The sequence below is a fragment of the Oreochromis niloticus genome, linkage group LG17 (genome assembly GCF_001858045.2).
Source record: "Oreochromis niloticus isolate F11D_XX linkage group LG17, O_niloticus_UMD_NMBU, whole genome shotgun sequence".
NCBI classification, from domain to species: Eukaryota; Metazoa; Chordata; class Actinopteri; order Cichliformes; family Cichlidae; genus Oreochromis; species Oreochromis niloticus.
In genome coordinates this window covers 24649826-24668723 of record NC_031981.2, presented here as the reverse complement: position 1 = coordinate 24668723, position 18898 = coordinate 24649826, and the positions used below count along the sequence as shown (strand labels likewise).

Sequence of the window (18898 nt, the reverse complement as noted above, 5' to 3'; positions counted from 1 at the left end):
GTACATGTGGCACCATAAGAAGGCATACTGCATCAGGTTTGGGCTGCAGTTTTCTTGAGCAGCAGCAGAGTCATGGAAGCAGCTCAGAATACTGAACCATTCAGAAGCTGCATTTACTCGAGTCATTGTCACACATGAGTTGATGCTTTGTCAGCTGGCAGACTTTTTATGCGATCACTCTACTAATAAAAGCAACAAGAATTGTGCAGGGCTGCCAGCTTTTTGATGCTCTGGCACTAATAAAAGTTTACCATCATCTTTCTGCAGCACAAACCTGGGATGCAAAGGACAGTACAGATTAGGAAGTATACTGCATGCAAAACAGCCTTTTTAATGCAAGCCAACATGTTATTGTGTTGATGCATGTCACGACAAGACAATCACCAGACTCATCATCAGTGTGGATCATAGCCAAAAAATGAGCAATTTAATTACAATTTACAAAGCACATCTGGCACTCTGAACTAAATGTATCAAATGACATGGCAACATAACTAATGGCCAATAAATAGTAAAAGTATGACGACACAATTAATGAACTCATCTCAGATTTTTTTTAAAATGCATCTTTTAAAAATCACTGTATCATATACTAGTGCAAGAAATGATTAATAACAATGGCACTGGGATTTTTTTTAATATAGCAACTACCCTTCTATTAACAAGGGACCAGGTTTACTTGGGGACTTTGGTATGTTGCAACGGCTGCGGTGGTCAGTGATCTTAATCCCAAATCTGCCATTTCTAATTTGGAAACTACAAATTCCATCAAAAACTAGCTTCCATATTTCAGTGTTTTCATGTACACAAGAAGGTGGTGTTGGCAATTTTAAATGGAAGTTAGACAGCATTTCGTCCACATATGTCAAAGAGCATGTCTCGCTGCGCAGCACGAAGATATATTAATTGAAGAATAAAATTTCAAAAGATGATATGATGGCGAGCATCCATGGCAGGACTATATAAGGAACATTGGGCTACCTTTCAACAGGAGCAACCTTTGTAGAAGTCTATTGAGATTGATTTTCGGTCTGGAGCTGACCACAGATGGAATTCTCAGAGGATTAGTTTTAAATTCAACTCAAACTAATCCCAGGCAAACAGGGCTTTATTACACTGGACTGGTATTACCAAGGAAATATCCATCGCATGTCTGTTTCTTGCACTGCATTCACACAGAACATGCCAAGTCTGTTAAACTGAAATTTACGACCTGCATTACTACAGAATAACTACTGAGCAATTATTAAAATATGGCAAAATGTTCCAAAAATGCTTCAATACATTATTTTTATCATCATGATAGATACGAGTTTGCTTTTTCAGTAACTGGGCCTCCATGCTGTTTGGTGAAAGAAGACTCAGGAATCATCACAGCCAGTGCTGTGATTTTAATTTACTGAAGGTCCTCAGGTAATAGAGCTTGGGTTTATGTGGACTGATGTGAGGCTCTGTTGGAAATATCACCCAGCAGAGAGCCAAGGACTTGTGTGTTCAACAGGAAAGTGTCAGAGGGAGGTAAACTGAAAGCTGAACTTTAATAACTTTAATTACTATCTGGTGGTTTATATACAATGAACTTTGATTGAATTTCTATAGAATACCTCAGTTCACATCAAATCTCCTACCAGTACAAAAATATTTATAGTCATTAAGTTGTACTGATATTAAAAAATATAAAAATATTTTTTCTTTCTGCAGGCCAGTTAAACTATACATGGGCCAGTAAAACTTTAAGCCACTGACCTGGGCCTGGAGCTTCACCACCATGGCTACACCATCACAGCGCTTGTTTTCTGGAGCAGCAAACGTTGCATCAGAGCACAGGGCTCTACACCTGATATGACTGATCGTCAGTTCACATGAGTCACTATATTTACAGGCCTGAGACATGTAGCGATACGACCCATCAGAACACTAATCCCCTGGGCTACTGCTCACAGCTCACCAATTTAATTTTTGGTGGATTAAACTGATATTTAAACGTGATTGCTTTAATCGTGGGTGTGTTCTTGCTCTGAGGGCTCAGTAGCAAGTCCAGCTTGTTTCTGGTAAAAATAATATTTGCCAAAAGCGATTGTGAAAGAATTGAGGTTAATGTTCAAACGCTGTCTGGGAATCAGACAGTGAGGTCTCATTACTGGCTAACCAGAGTTATCAGCACTGCTATAAAATGAGATCAGAGCCATTTCAGTAAAGATTGTAATTAGTCCAATTTATGCTGATATGAACGCTTGTAATCGTTTTGTAGTTTTTCCGACAGAGCAGCTCTGAATAATGCCTCTGACTCACAGAGGTTCCCAACTCTTTTGGTTCAGGGAGGTGAATTGGAGACTGGAGAAACAGCCGATTGATGCCATTTTTTAATTTCCCATATGTATATATTATTCAACAATTTTTTCAATTAATATAAGACAGTGAGGAGATATCTCCTTTTGACCTCTGCCTATGCTACAGCGACAAATACAGTTCTGTGGGAAACTGCAGGTTGTCAAATCAGTTACCCTTTTTATTGTAAACAACATTACAAATCAAGAGGACAACTGGTGGTACATTTCTGAATGACAGACCTCTGACATATTTATGCTTACTGACACACTAAAACAAAAATATCAACCATTACGTGCTTGGTACACTATCATCTAAACCCAGTGGCTCCTCCTTCAGAGTAGGAGAGGTTTATGATGGGGGTGGGGTGGGGGGGTTTTACTAGCTAACCTGACCTAAGTTTAAGTTTACATCTTGCAGATCTTTCCAGTAAATGTGGCACACATATACAGGCATAATAAAAAATGTCTTTACTTCGACTGACAACACAGAACATAAAATGTAACTTTGTAACTTTCGGCACGAAATGATTGCAGTTACATCATTCGACAGTCTGTCAAATCTTCTTGTTTTATGATTGTTTCAGACCTCATTGTTGTGTTTGTGCTCCTATAGTTAGCTGGCAAGGAAGCAGGATGTTTTTCTGGAATCGCCTTGCTGGCCAAGGCCCAAAGGTTAATATCATCCAATCACGACAGGGATGGCCACCCTCAGTCATTTCCAAAAAACATTCATGTATCAAGATGGCCCACACACACACTGTTTGATTTAAACCACAGCATGCCGTAAAATCTGTAACGCCCACTTGAACGCAAGCGAAGGACCTCATGAAACGTGTGCTGACACAGTTTTTGTTATCGTTGTAACATAAAAACAGGCCAGAGTAACAGACACCACCTCTGCAATCACTGATCTTCAACCTTGTTTTCCGAGGAAAAGAACTCATTTAAGTAACGCAAGCGACAAACACCTGTCAAACACCGAGAGGTGGGGGTTGGGGCTGCTGATTGGTTGACCTCATTTCACTGAGTAAGAATGGTGGAGGTTGATGGTAGAGTTCATACACGCATTTCCCTGTTCTGCTCTTTCTTTCACTTAGAGATCCTGCAGAATACTTTAGCTTTTTGATGTATGTGTGTATGTGTGTGTGTACATTTTTATACATCTTTGTGAGGACAGAAAAATTGGCATGCTACTTATGGGGACAAAAAGCCTGTCCCCACAAGTTTCAAGGCATTTTTGAGGCTCAAAATGTTGTTTTAGTGTCAGGGTTACAATTAGGTTATAGTTAGGTTTAGGGTAAGGGTTAGGTTTAGGCATTCATCTTTGATGGTAAGGGTTAGGCTAAGCGGAAAGCATTATGTCAATGAGATGTCCTGTGTGTGTGTGTGTGTGTTCTCCTCCTCAGTGGACAACAATGTGTTATCACAAGAGTCATTCAGACTTAGTATCTACAATATGGGGGAAAAAAATACTCCAGCTTATTCATAATTTTTCCACACTTCTGCTATGAAAGTTCAAAAGCTGCCAGTTGTAAGCCCTTTCCATCTCCTGTTTTTCTCCATTAGCTAGCTCCCTGGCAAGGCCACTGTTGCGGTGGCCCTCGAGCTGCCTCTGTAACTTGTCTCACTGTCAGATGGATTGTGTCAAATTAAGTGGCAGTTATGACAAATGATTATGTCTGTGCCTGCTTTTACATGGACACACGATCGCAATTATTGTACACAAAAAAACTATAGAGAAGTTTAAAAAAAATCAAAACTCGGGCAATTATGATAGTTGAATAGCAAGTTACTTGTTCAACTTGATATAGCTCCACTTAAGAAAATGTCGGTTTCCAAGTTGGTTTAAAAAAATGTCATGACATTCTCTGCTGGAGTGCTCACCTTATACTACCTAGTGCATTGAGGTGACTGTTATGAATGAGTGCCTACAGGAGGCACAGCCATTTGTCGTTTTCTGTGAATTAGGTTAATGTGACTTGATGCTCTTGAGTATACATTCATTTCTATTAACAACTCGAAATGGAAAATAAATGCCTAGAGAAACACTGTAAGTGTTCATTGTTTTCCTTAGTTAGTTAGTTAGTTATATATTAATGAAGAGCAATGTTATATCATAATAGGTTCAAATTTATGGGTTTAATGCTAGTAAATTTTCAAATACTAAAAACTTCTATTGAAAATTTCCTAAACACGAAACATTACAGAACAACTTTCACAAAGAAAACTTTTTAACAATGTTTAATATTAAATTGTGTCAAATTTGAAAATACTACAGCAGCAAGCATAATGCAGGCTTTTGTTCACTGCACAGAGTTGTGCCCATTTTCAGGGACAGGATAGAAAAAGCAAAGTTTAAACGAGGTTGTAAATAGCAAAGACAAACGCTAGGAACGTCCACTAAGGCCTTTCTTAGTAAACAGCAAAGCAATGTGCAATCCAGATCAGTGTGAAATCAACATCACTCAGGTTCAGTGAGGGGGGGTGGGCGTAACATTATAAGACATTAAGCTGGAGCAGATGATGGATTTTCCCTAGTAAGAGTGTTGTGCTGGCATTTTCAGGATTTAACAGACCAAAGTTTAATCGAAAGGAAAAAACTTAACAAAATATAATTTGAGAACAGTAAACAGATAACCACAAATACACTGAATATTAACAAAGGGAAACAAACAAATGCTTTGACTTGTGTCCTTTGTCACTTTTTGAGATTTCCCCTTCCTACTCATTGCAGATTACCACAGTAACTAAACCTGCACACTAATACGTGGGATTTTTGTATAGTCAGCGATAGGGCTCATCTCAGCTATAATTCTCGTTAATGAGGGCTTTATAATTAATGTCAATCATCCTACTGCATCTGCGGCTTCCCATTAGTGCGCTTCTAGGCATTCTAAAATGGCACATAAGCCATTTGGGCTCTATCAGTCTGCCCCCTGGCATCTGCAGTGCAGGGAGGACTATCAGCTGGAGTCCCAAAGGTCGTTCTGGCTCAATGGCTCCTCAGCTGCACTTAACCCATAAGTGGTTAAAGGCTGGGAAGGAAATCACTCTCCCGTATCAGTGAAAGGGAGGGGAGGAGATTTAATGAGTACCCTAAGCACATCTAATGAACCGGAGATCTTAACAGCTACTGCTGCTGTTGACAATATGTAGAGCCAGGAACAGACGAAGTTGATCAGGCTGGAAGTGGTTTGACTTCTTTCAGCATTATCAATACCGATAGATGGACATTATAGTGAGCATGGGGCTGGACACTATAGAAAGAAATCTATTCTCTCAGAAGAAGAAATGTTCTAAACATTAGCTACATGGTCATATGATAGAAAAGAAATGTTGGTAGTGCTAGATGTTTAGTGCAGTGGTTTTCAAACCCTGAAAAAAGTAAACTTCTTCAAACTGATGGACAGATAACAGTTTACAAAAAATTAAGGAGCTACAATGTGCATTTTGTAGCTTAGAAATGAAGTGAAAGTGAAGTGAGTGAAATAACAAAACTCCCTGTTCCCAGCCACTCCTATTAACACTCTGCTGTATAGTACACATTTAAGCTGCTGTAGATTTCAGTCTAGCTCAAGTCTGCCCTAATTAGCTTGATCCTGTCAGGGGCTTCAGCAAGGAGCAACAACATGTCTGTCTTAAGTGAGAAGATATTACAGTTTATCCTTTCATCTCTCTTTCAACTAGCAGAGAAAGAAGAAATGTTTTCTCTGCAATCTATGAGATCTATGAACTCCATAACATATAGCTGCAATGTTTAGGCTGCAGAGAAAAAGTTATTAATTAATTTAAAACATAATAATATTATTTGCAACAAAAACAAATCAGATTTAAATACCCTTTCAAGAAATCCAAGGTCGCTTTACACAAAAGTCAGAGCTCAAAGGCCTCAGGAACAGGTGGCATTTGAACTGTCTGATGAAAATACCCAGGGATGGAGCCTGTTCCAGAGAGATGGTGCAGGAGCACTAAAGCCTCTTTCCCTAAAAGACTGGCTTTAGAAGTGGAGACTACGCCTTTATCTGCAGAATGCAGAAGAAAACATGAGGTCTAGAAGAGAAGATCAGAAAAATTCTAAGGAGCAAAAGCATGTTGGGATTTGTAAATGAGGAGATGGATTCGATAAGAGATACGGAAGTTGACTGGTAGCTTAGCCGTCATCATCGCCAAACTCCAGCACGTAAGTGTTAGGGTGACGTGTTTAGGTAAGAACTCTGGCAGCTGAGTTCTGAACATACTACAGTGTGTCCAAGGCTTTGATAAACAGACCAAGCAGGAAAATCTTAAGTACTTCCCACCTGGGCTACTGTAAGTTATCAATGATGGTTTCAGCTGAAGAGTCAGAGAGCATTGGCTAGAGCCTGGACACGTTTAGGTGGCAGTTTTAGAGATGGATTTAATATGTAGTAAAAATTAAGGAGAGTGGAGGAAGCCCAGGATGACACCAAAGTTGTGGAAAAGGTGAGATAGAGGTGCAGATTGGCCACTTTTCCTAGCTGCCACCTGGGAACCACAACCAAAGTTCAGTTTTATTATTGTTCAGTTTGAGAAAATTGGTTGACATCCAGTTTTTGATGTCTACGAAGAAGCTGACGAGAGACAAAGGAAGACCTTACCAAGGTGCTTCTCTGGTTTGTCTGTCACAGATGGAATCGTGTTCTCCCAACTTCAAGCAGATGGTCTGTGACCCTACCTTTCCTCAGGACCAATAATCAAGAACGTGAGGCTGAAGCTCATGCGTGCTTTCCAAGCCCTGGAGGATCCACATTCTTTTGCATACTTTTGATATTTTTTAAATAAGTGTGTCATGTTACTGGGTTTTGTTGGGACCTGTCGCCACTATATCTTGCAACCTGTCTTTATCTGTGCTTGGTCTAATCATAGAAAACTGACCACTTCCACACTTTTGATGATGTGTGACCTTTCTTTGGTATTATCTCTTCCTGAACAGCAGATACATTTTCCTTCTTGGCTTTACTCATCAGGACATCCTGGTTATTGTCATTTTTTCTCTCTCAGAAGAGCAGTGTTACACCAACCTTACGTACTGCCTGAGACCAAATTATTGTTTGTCTGATCAAATATTAAAGCCTACATTTATCACCGCCATTGACATTTTTTCCCCCAGCACTACTCACACCATGTTGGAAAGAGATGGAGTTCCAAAAATATTCATTATAAAAAGGAAAGCTACCATTTTTCCATTTGTTACATTCAATGTTCAATGGCATTTACATTTAACCCTAATCTGAATCTGTTTAAAGGATAAAGGAGAAGTTTGATTACACCTTGCAGATTATATATCTTCAATGATGTAATAATGTCCTGTTTGTTTTAACTGTGGTGACTGTTTGCAGTCACCACAGTTAAAACAAGCATTCTTCTTCCAACTGTCAGTATGCAGGTCCCACATTACAACACTCCAGTGGGTGTTTGTATGTGTTTATCCGCTGTCCCTGGCAACATATTGAAATTCACGCTGAAGTTAGAAAATGACATCCATCCTCTGACTGTATGAAATGTTGGTTATTTTGTGGGGGGTTTTATTGTAAAAAGGACAGTGTGTAAGTGAAGACATCAGTGACGAGTGATCCTCCAGGAGCAACTGTATGATCTGATAATCTGTTTCTCATAAAGTAAGGACGTTAAGCATAAAAAACAGATATTTGTGTGGGTTTTGTTTACAAGACGGCAACTGGCTGTTATTTTTAACATGTAACATGTAGAAATCATCATCAAGCAAAAACAGAAATCCATGCACAGCTCTGACCTCTAGAATGTGCAGCTTTTCTCTGAGGACATCTCTTTGTTTTGTCAGAAGTAAGCTTTTGTCACACATCTTACAGAAACCCCAATTATACATATTTGCAAGAAAATAAGAGCAGCCAACCATGAAGTAATACAGCACATGTTTCACAGCATTCCATAATGTAAGCAAATAGGCAGATAAGTCACTTAACATGAAAACGCCCTGTCTGTTCCTTCATTTTGTTACGGTTCACACAAGAACAAATAAAACTGTGGCAGCACAAAAACATCTGTCTTTCTTCCCATGATACAAATATAAAGCTCACTCCCTCAAACTTCCCCAAAACCAAATCCTTCCCCTGAATCTAAACTGCCTGCAAAGAAGACATTTCCTCTTTTAGGCTGATTTTGGGAAACATTTGGAGCTCCACCAATGACTTCATCTTTGGACAGAGGTTTTCTTATTAGAGGACTATGTTTATAGCTTTTACAAACAAAGACAAATAAAATATAAAACTGCCTTAGTACGGCTCCTGAACACACAAGCTGCAAGTGATTTCGATTCCTAGCAGCATTAAAATAAATTTTTACTGAATTCTATCAGGAATTGCACTGTACAGTATTACCACGCAACCATGAGTTATTACGGACTCAAATATGATGTCCTCTGTAATGGCTTGCCCATATCAATAAAGTCTTAAATATTTTAATTATTGGTTTAGTGAGGTAAAGTAACCACCAAAGGGGGCATGCAACAAATCTGACTGTAAAATTGTGGGTGCAAATCAATATTTACTATAACAGATATGCTGGGCTGATAGCCGGTGCTATGCTTTTCATACTTCTTACTTCAAAAAGTCTTTATGGAAAATGTTGTAAAATCTTTCAGGACTTCACAAAACATTTTGAACATTTAGCCAGTTGAATATTATTAAAATACTCTGACATATGGTACTGCGAAAGCCATCAATACTGGCCTATACCTGTTTTTAAACCAATATACTGATGCATCCCTTCTAAAGAGCATTTTCCACCAACAGCTAATAACTGGTTAAAGTAGACATTTGTGGCAAAGAGTCGCTGATTTTGTGCTTAAGCCTCTTAACCCTCTAAATGTGCAAATGCACAGACTTTCAGACTTTATATATGTAGAATCAATAACTTTATGGGAGGGATGAACCCTCCCCCAATACCACTTATATCAAATAACTGAACTGAAAAAAAAAACCTGAAATAAAATTACCAGCTTGGTCGCACAGCTCAAAGCCCCTCTGACCTCCAGTTCTGATGCATTTTTTCTTAAGCTGCAGGTTTCCCAGGTATCCCAGACTGGCATTAAACTACATGTTGAACAAATTGGGCACTAAATAGATTAGCACAAGGCCAAATAACACCAAGTAATGAGCCCACTATGGATAACTTGGTGTTAGTTGGTGGTGGATTACTTCTATTTATTGATAAATTACAACAAATCCAAAATCCATACTCTTTGACAAAGCGCAGATTAGCTGCTAGAGCACACTTTAGTCTTCTTCAGTACTCCACATTACATGCCTTCATCTGACAAACCAAAGAATGTATACAACCTACCATAGTAGGAAACAGCCAGCATCCACACTGACTGAGCAAAAACTGTGAAGCTCCTGAATTAGGTCCCTTTTCTCCATTAGGGAATGGGTCTTTCAAACATGTAGAGCTGCAGGGACAGAGCATCTCTGTACATGTTTTACTGACAGCGTGTATTTCCTGAGAGGATTAACTGTTCATTAGTAGTATGCTGATGAAACAGACGGACATCATAACTGCTTGTTTATTCTATATTGACTGCTTCATTTTTCACACAACCTCACTGCTGTGTGACTGCATGCTTACAGCCAGTTTTATAACTACTAGCAATACCAACTAATTATGATGGCATATATTAACTCATCTAAGTCAAAACCCATAGTTATTAGGACAGTTCTGGAAAAAGGGTCTACACTGCAGAACTACTAATAAAAATGGTTTTGCATAAAGGTACCGAAAGCAAAGGACAATGCTCTTTAAGTGGTTTCCAGCCATTTCTGTGGGCTCATGAACTCACGAGGGAACAAGGACACGAGACACGTCCTCCTGACATAGCAAGGAGTATCGAAAGGCTTTTACTACTCACCGCATCTTTCTCTTCTCCTCCACTGTCGTGCTGCTCCATACTGCAGAGCTTCCTTTTGTTTTTATTCTCCGTCCTCTTCATACTGACTGTAGAAACAGTCCTCGCGCGCGCCGGATTGCACCACTTCACCCGCTTTCCTGTGCAGTTTCCAGTATCCTCTCGGTAACTTCACTTAGCTGGCTAGCACAACGTGTCAGGTCGGCTGCTGTGGTTTTCAGGGACACCTCAGCGCCAAACTGAAATGCATGGCTTGCTGTTGCAGTTTGTTGACTTGCGATTCCACCTATGAGTTTGCTCCGGCCAGCCATTCCCGACTCAGAGCCCGGCTACACTTCTTGTGCTGACTCCACATCTGGAAAACCCGTTGTGACAAGCTGTCAATCAGCCTTCTTGCACGAGCAGCCACCGGTGTCTTCTTGAAAACAATAAAAAGGCAGTATGTGCTTTTCACAGGGATAGCTTTATATTTCTAGAAAAAATGTATCCGTGCTGCGTTTTTTTTGTGCCGTCTGTGGCAACGGTTCATTCAACCTGATTAAAGCTAGCGTCTTGCCGCTGAAACACTAGCTGAGCGGCTAGTCTGGCTGCCTGATAACGTCTACCTGCCCAGAAAGACCGTGACACCCTGGCAGGTCTACCTTCCCTCTTAACGCTTCCAGATGATTCCCCCAGAGCTCCACGTCTTCCGTCTCTGTCTGGTGACTTCTTAGGCGACATACACCATGTCTCGGGGTTCGCCCATCCTCACATAAAGGCTGATCTCTGCGACCACTGAGTTAACCTCGCTGTTGAACTGCAACGACACGGCACAGCTCAGCTTGTTTCCTGGCTCTGATACGACTGCTGGGGTGTCAGGTTAGCAGGAATACAACATCCGGTCCATTAATACCAAAATAAAAGTATCATTTATTCAATATGAAAAATGCAGGAAAGGACGGGGATCCACATGTAAAAAAGAAAGAAAGAAAACTACCTATCTAACTAACTACTAAATAAATAAATATATAAATAATAAAAATGGAATGAGTATTAAAAATAAATATTAGTGATAACCTCTTTGTCCCTCCCAGAGTGTTCAATCTTTGACCTCTTTGTAGTAATAGAAAAATAAACCAGATGGGGAGTAACATTCACTTACTTTGAAGCGATAATAATAATTATTAAATTATATTTATTAATTTAACCAGGTTAGTCTCACTGAGATCAAAGATCCCAGTGGCACTAACCACTGATCTCTTTTACATAATAATTAAAATAATTTGGGATTTTCCTGATGTGAGTGAAATTTGAACATTGACAGTGCAATGTGATATATCGGTAACTGTCGTGGTAAAAGAAGACAAATGTACTCTACTGCAGTTTCAAAAGAAGAAAATATGTTTCTGTTTATCCTGAAAGCAATATACTGAAGTCAATATATCGTTATATTATGTAAGTATTGCATTATTATTTCATTATATTCAGTCATTTTTCGCAATTTGCGCAAGGGCAAAAGGTTTTATTTTGAAATGCTAATCCCCTTCACACCTCTGGTTTCAAGCTCGTCTACACCCTCCGCTTGCTAGACGATTTCTTGATTTTGAAAAAAAGATGATGACGATTATAAAAAAATCCATGCAGACACATGAAAGAAATTAACTATTTTTTTTCTAAAATTTGAAAGCACACTCACAGACTCAGACACCTTATATTAATTCCTTTATATATACCGACTTGCTTTTGCATCCTCGTAGTGTTGGGGCTGTGAAACAATTCCACGAGGTTTGTTGTTGTCTGCTGCCACCTATTGATTAACAACTAAACTGCTTCCTATGTGTTTTCTGTGTGTATGTTTAATGAGACAGTGAAATAAACAGATTCAGTTTCATATATAGCTGCATATAACATTTACATATTAAACGATCGTATATTCTATTATCTAATAATATGTATAATTAGTGTGTATTTTAGGCGTATGTGTTGTTTAATAAAATCCCTTTTTTTTCCCAAAGAGGGAATTTTCTTGTCACTTTGAGATCCTTGTATTTAAACTACATGACAATAATTTGATAAATTGTGCCATATATATGACTTTGTGCAGTCAGATTTTCTTTTATCCCCACAGTAGCCTTATTCTATCTTTCACTGTTAAATTTCACCAGGTACACCTGTTCAGTGTTTCATTAATGCAAAGATCTAATTAGCCCATCACACGTCAGCAACTCAATCCATTTAGTCCTACAGTCATGGTCAAGACAACTTTCCGAAGTTCAGGTCATGCAGCAGCAGAAGACCGCACCAGGTGTCACTCCTGTGCGGATTAGGATAACACTGACTGGGCTGATGGATCTCAAATTCTGCTGCAGCATACAGATGCTTTCATTTAGTTTATCTGGCATAAACAAAATAAAAGCATGCCAGTATCCATCCTATTTGTACCAGTAGTTTAGACTGGTGGTGTAATGTGGGGGACATTTAATTGGCACAGTGTATGCTCCTTATTACCAAGTAAGCATCATTTACTCTAAATGTCTGAATGAGCATTGTTGCTAACCATATCAATCCCTTTCTGATCATAGTGTACCCATCCTCTGATGGCTGCATTCAGAAGGATAACACACTCAAATAACCTCAAACTGATTTTTAAATATGACAACGAGATCATGATAATTTACCCTTTTTCTTTTTTAATGCTCTGATATTTTGAGAAGCAATATGTGATTTTTGTCTTGAAAGGTGCTTTACTTTACTGACTTTACTATCACTTTCCTCAAATGACCTGCCAAGTCATTGCATTTTAATCCATCAAGACACGTTTGGGGTGTAGTAGAATTGGATATTTGCATTATGGATGTGTAGCTGGCCTGCAAATTTGTCCGCTGCACATTCAGTTGACCACAACTCCATATTATGGTCAGTATAGACAACAAAGTCCAAAGAGTGCACCTTGTTGAATCTAACCCGGTGTAACTAAAGAAATGGCCAGTTGACTCTTTAGTATAAAATGATTCATAAATTTCAAAACATAACAGGAAACAACTCATATTTACTGTGCATCATGTCTTCTTTAATTTAACATGTATGATCACTTTTTAATTTAAGAGTAAAATTTTAATCTTTAATTTTTATGCCTCTGCTTTTATTTTGTATTTGCATTTCCTGCTTTTATAGCTTTCCTTGCTTATTGTTGATCTTATAATCAGCATTTTATATTGTTGATCTAAAAACAGAAAACCTAGTGACACTTGAAAGTATTCCGTAATTTTGTGTAAGTCACATGTATAATCTACTGTTATTCTGTTTTGTTTTTATTTTGAACAGCTTTTGAGCGCTGATTAAACACTGTTTATGAAGTGTACAGTATAAAGAAACCCTTACTGTACTTGCTAGGCTGTGCTTGAGGTGAACAAAATAAAAAACATGTAGTATAACTTAAGAAAACTACAAACATGACAGATATTTTTGTCCCCTTTTATTGGAAAGATCTTCACCACAAAACATTTTAATAAAGAGAACAGGCTTAAAAATACAAATAGCCTTCATCCAAAGACCATTTCATCTCTCTGATGTACATACTACCGTTAATATGCACATATATGAGGGGTGGCTCCTAAAACCACTCTAACACTACTAAAAAACAAACAAACAAAAAAAAACAAGTTTGACCTTTGACCTCTAAGGAAAACAGTCCAAAATTGTTTAATCTCTTTTAAACCCGATTTAACAACATGCAAGTTGTCTACTTTGGTTCATTTTATTGCTTCTTAACTACACTCCTGTAGTATAGTGCTGTTTTATGTGATTTAGATAGCTAAAAATGCCTGGGCCAATAAAAGTGCTTCATACCGATTGTCACATGCATTCATCTAACAGACAATTTGCTTAAATCAGTTCAGTTTTAGAATTAAAACAGTTGACATGGCACTTTAATACTCGAGCTTAAAAACAAAAGCAAAGAAACACAGAGCTATGTATTGCACAGTAACCCCAGAAGTATTAGAGGGCAGTAAAGCCACAGTTCATGCACAAAACAAAACAGGTGACCTACAAAACAGAAAAAAGTCACGAAAACAAACTAAACAATAATAATAATGATAATAATAATAAACACAAGAGGAGCCAATGAAATAAAATAAACTTTGAGTGTCACAAAACCTCTTCAGCTTCCAAAGGAAACGCTTCCAGAGACGTGTTTATTTTTTTAAATATCGCTGTGACAAAACATTAAAACACACAGATACTGACAAATTTAGCTAAAACCAAAAAATAAACAGAAATTTTTTTATTTTTTAAAAAAGAAGATGACAAAGAAGAAAAAATGGGGTTTTTTTTTCTTGTTACAAAAATGAACTGTCATCCTTTCTGACATGTATCTTTTTCACTAAGCTGCTGTGTAACTTGAAAGTAAGAACATCATCTACCAGCTACACGACCGACTGCACGTCTTTTGATAGGTCTATGTTCTTTTTTCATTGGGATATTAGGACGAAACTAAAACATAACTACCTCTGGGAATTATGGCTTTGTTTTATCACAATGTTCACACCACATGCATGTAATTCTACACACTGACTACAAACATGAGCCTCAACAGAGGCTGAGAGGAAGCACTTTGGATTTTGCTTTTAAACTCTCCCTTTTCCTGCTGGCATTAAACAGATTTTTTGCATTTTAAAATCCCTGCTGAAGTAACAAAGGTGAAGCTCCTTCCTGATTTGTCACTTTTAAACTGTGAGTCAAGGGCATCCTCCAGAAATTGCTGTCTATTTTCCTGATAAATCTAAAAGTTTACAAACTGTTTTAAATTTAGTTCCATTCTTATTAAAATTTGGTTTAACAGTAATAATGCAAAAAGACCGCATCAGACAGACGCTATGAATCATAAACAAATTTCAGCCAAACTGAGACTTGAGAAAAACCGAGAAACTGAGAAAAACCTTTGAGTTCCCTCCAGGAAAGTCCTGCAAACATCCACACAAATTATACCATTGATACAATTAATAAAATAACAGAGCCGGAGATGACAGTGATGATGAACTCTGAGCTACAGGAAGACTTCCTGCAGGGGGAGCTGGTGGTGAGTCCATCCCTGGGCAGGAGAGGAGGAAGAGCTACAGGGTGAAGTTTGGGGCTTCATGACACTCCAACCAGGAGACATGTTGAGCTCACAGAAGCGTCCGCCTGAGATTTCACCTGAAAGACAGTTGACAAGAGATCCAGGAGGTTACTATGGAGTGTTAAATGTAAGTTGTATATAATTTAAAATGTTACACTTGTAAGTAACTTTACTATTTCTTTTTGTTAACACCAGTTTCCCTTTGTCCCCTTAAAACAAACGTATGCAGAGCACGACCAACCTATTGCTCAGCCAGTGATATTAGACATTTATATCAATTTTAGGTCATAAAAATGTGTATGTATAAAACTAAGTATAACAGTAACAACATATAAAGTCCAATAATGTTATTTTTTGGTTTTTCTCTATCAGACATTGCATTTCTTTGCACTTATTACTTGATAACAGAATCAAAAGAAATAGCAATCCTGGGTAAGGACTAGAGGCCACATTCTTAAACTGGTTAGTATGGTCTCACTGCACTATTTGCTTTTCTAGTAAGCAAACTGACGTTACTAGTTATCGTTTATGTCCAAATGATGATTAGCAAGAAAGACGAACATTAGGAAGGAAAGCAACGTATTAGTGCTTGCTTAGTCTTTTACATACAAGTATGCTGTTTACCTGTTTAGTAGTATCTAAGTCAGCCTTACATGCTGCATGATTATGTAGTATTGAAGTGGCTTTATTGGATACATGCAAACATTTTTTGATATATACTGTAGGTTCTTAATCGAAAAGCAAGCAGCTTTACCACCCAACACGCCAGACTGTACCTTTACCAGGCCAGAGTTGTGAGGATGAGGATGAGGAAGAATAAGAGGAGGAGAGCAGTGAGGGAGGAGAAGGAGGAATGGGAAAAGGAGCTTGGTGCAGGGAAGAAATCCTGAGTTCATTCTCCTGAGGACACTCAGCAGGAGACAGGAAAGAGGAGGAAAGGTAAAGAAAACAAACATCTTTTTCTAATGACCAAAAGTGTGAGGGATGTCATCATCCACCCACTTAGCTGTTCTCACTTATGGGAATACAACACTTATTGTGGATAATGATACCGAAACCAGGATTAATATGAGGTAACGAGTGAACTGACCTGTAAGTTGGTCTTGGCTTTTCTCAAGACATCGCGTGTTCTCAACACTGTAAAAAAGAAAAACATACAGAATCATTATCATTTCTTTTTCTGACACAAACTGTAACAACGGCGAAAACATTACACATGACCACGATTACACATGATTACTGACGATACAAAGTAATCTCAGAGTCAAAATCTCAGACTTTTCATAAACGCTCCATTTCAGACTCTATGAACAAGAAAGGCATGCCATATGAGGCACCTGTGGCTCAGGAGGTGCAGCAGATCATCACTAATCACAAAGTTGGTGGTTTGATCCCCAATTTAAAAGTATTTTCCAAGTGCTGTTAAATAGAGCAAGGATTTTTTAAACACAGCTTTTCCAAACATCTTCATTTTATTATGGATGCTTACAGTATTTTACTTTGGACACAGGACCCAAATTATTTGGCAAGTTCAAAACTATTCAATGCTAATAGTCAATCGTGCATCCCTTTTGCTGGATAACAGTCATTTGTTGTCTCACACACATCATCTGAGCAAATTTCTCAAGTTCCTACAGATTTGATGGTCTTTTGCCATTAACCTTGGTCTTCAACACCCCACAGTTTTCAGTGATATTCAAATCAGGAGTTTGTGCAGGCCAGTCGATAATGTTCACTTACTCGTACTGGAAGACAAAGTGACAACCTAGATCGAGTTTTTCTGCCGACCGCTTGAGGTTTTCTTTCAAAATCTTCACATATGCTTCTTACTTCATGATTTCTTACATTCTGATGATATTCCCACATCACCTACCCATAGGAAGGCTGGCTGTTCGATCCCTTGCTGCTTCAGTCTACGTACATGCAAAATATCCTAACTTGTAGAAAAAAAGTCTTTGTGTGAATGAGGCAAGTTTTGTAAAGTGCTTTGAGCACTGCATAGGTGAAGGACGTTATTAGACAGGAATAGTTTGTGCTGAATAAATAGAAGTTTTGTATGCTTTATTAAAAAAACAAGTATATTTAGAAATGCTGTGTTGAAAATCCCTTTCTCTGTTAAAAAATGCACTAAAGAAAATTTTGACAATAACTTGTATGAATGTGTGTGTGACTCGGTGAACGAGGCTTGTAGTAAAAAGCACCTTGAGTGCTTTATTAGAAATGAGAAAGTACCAGAAAGTATAAGTACCAGACAATCTGCCATACCCCTTTGGCATGCAACTCTAGCTGTGACCACAGAAGCCCCGCCCACAATCTGTTCATACCAAGTGTAGCCAATAAAAAGAAATCTCCCTTTAAGGGACGAGAGCCTCTCTACACTTAACATATGGTTTTATATGTGCTATTAGAGTTTTTTGGAAATGTGTACTCACATTGGCTGACTATAAAGTGCTCCATGCTATCTTTGGTGCCGCTGGAGCTCTTCACCCTCTCCATTGTGTCCTTCAGAGCCTGTTCTTGCTCTGAGAGCTTCAGACGGAGAGAAAGGACCTCCTCCCTCAGAGACTGATTCTAAATAGCAAAAGACAGGTAGATGGCTCTTTAAGCTCTTGGAGATGCATACACTGACATGCAGAACATGCAAGTACAACCTGAAATAACAAAGGCAGCTGCAGCAGTTGCAGTAAATGATACATTTTTGTTCATTTACTCATATCCAGCTCGTATAATCTTTGGGGAAAAGTTAGTAAATCTTTTACTTCTAAGTAAAGTATGTGCACAGGCACCTAACAGGGTTCACCTCACAGGGGGCAACTGTATCACCCTCATGTTTTTCTATCAGCAACAAGCTTACTTAGTGAAACTTACTCTGTGTAGGGTGGTGTGATTCTTTCTGAGAGCCTGAGGAAAAGGAGCAGGATCATTTAGCCCTGACAGATGTTTAAAAAAATGATTTTGAGCAGAATGTTTTTGTTATATAAACTTCAAATTTAATGGGAGTTTGATCTAAAAGTGGCAAATTAGATATATATATATATATTATATAGGTTTAAAACACTAATTGATTACATATTATAGCAGCAAAGTCTGCTTTTATTTGAGTTTTTTCAGTGATACAAATGCCCTCATCCAGTGTTAAAACTGGTCCTGTTGTAACACACTGCCTTGCATTAAACTGAATATTTTAGTCAATTTTAGTAAATACGACTATCAAGAAACATTTTTTCCACTTCTCTTCTTATGTATTAATGCTGAGAAAAGAAATTATGCGTGGCAAGAAAAAAATAGTAATACAGTGATTTTGGTCTCTCGTTTTTAAAATCCCAAATCAGATTTTCTCTGTGACACCAGGAAATACTTTCTGACCTGTTGGACTTCCTCAGATTTAGGCAGAGCTGCTCTCCAGAACACGCAAAGCAGCGACTCAGCCTCATCCAGTATCTGCCGCAGAGTTTTGGTGTCCAGCAGCAGCTTCTGAACAGAACCCCAGTCTGAAAGCTGGAACACAAAATGCATGAAGTCAATATAATGCGCATTAATTATGAATATATTTATTTCTATTTATGTATGAGA

At 38.3% G+C, this 18898-nt stretch overlaps 2 protein-coding genes across 16 annotated transcripts in view; both read right to left on the bottom strand.

Moving 5' to 3' along the window:
- The window catches only part of mast2 (microtubule associated serine/threonine kinase 2), a 141450-nt gene extending 130368 nt beyond the window's left edge, over positions 1–11082 (bottom strand). For 3 of the 6 annotated variants that reach the window (XM_025899745.1, XM_025899746.1, XM_025899747.1), the window contains exon 1: positions 1747–1785. In XM_025899745.1, coding sequence (XP_025755530.1) covers positions 1747–1770 — 24 coding nt within the window. In that variant the 5' untranslated portion in view covers positions 1771–1785. Of the gene's footprint in view, positions 1–1746; positions 1786–9668; positions 9807–10230 lie in introns of those variants that run through there. The other 3 variants (XM_013273515.3, XM_019346731.2, XM_019346732.2) reach the window with 2 other exon arrangements.
- Positions 11083–13664: 2582 nt separating this feature from the next.
- The window catches only part of pde4dip (phosphodiesterase 4D interacting protein), a 90632-nt gene continuing 85398 nt past the window's right edge, over positions 13665–18898 (bottom strand). For 9 of the 10 annotated variants that reach the window (XM_019346730.2, XM_013273524.3, XM_025899744.1 and 6 more), the window contains 5 exons: positions 18692–18823; positions 17758–17896; positions 16416–16462; positions 16102–16225; positions 13665–15402 (listed from right to left, as the gene is read on the bottom strand). In XM_019346730.2, coding sequence (XP_019202275.1) covers positions 15254–15402; positions 16102–16225; positions 16416–16462; positions 17758–17896; positions 18692–18823 — 591 coding nt within the window. In that variant the 3' untranslated portion in view covers positions 13665–15253. The remainder of the gene's footprint in view (positions 15403–16101; positions 16226–16415; positions 16463–17757; positions 17897–18691; positions 18824–18898) is intronic. The other variant, XM_019346728.2, reaches the window with a different exon arrangement.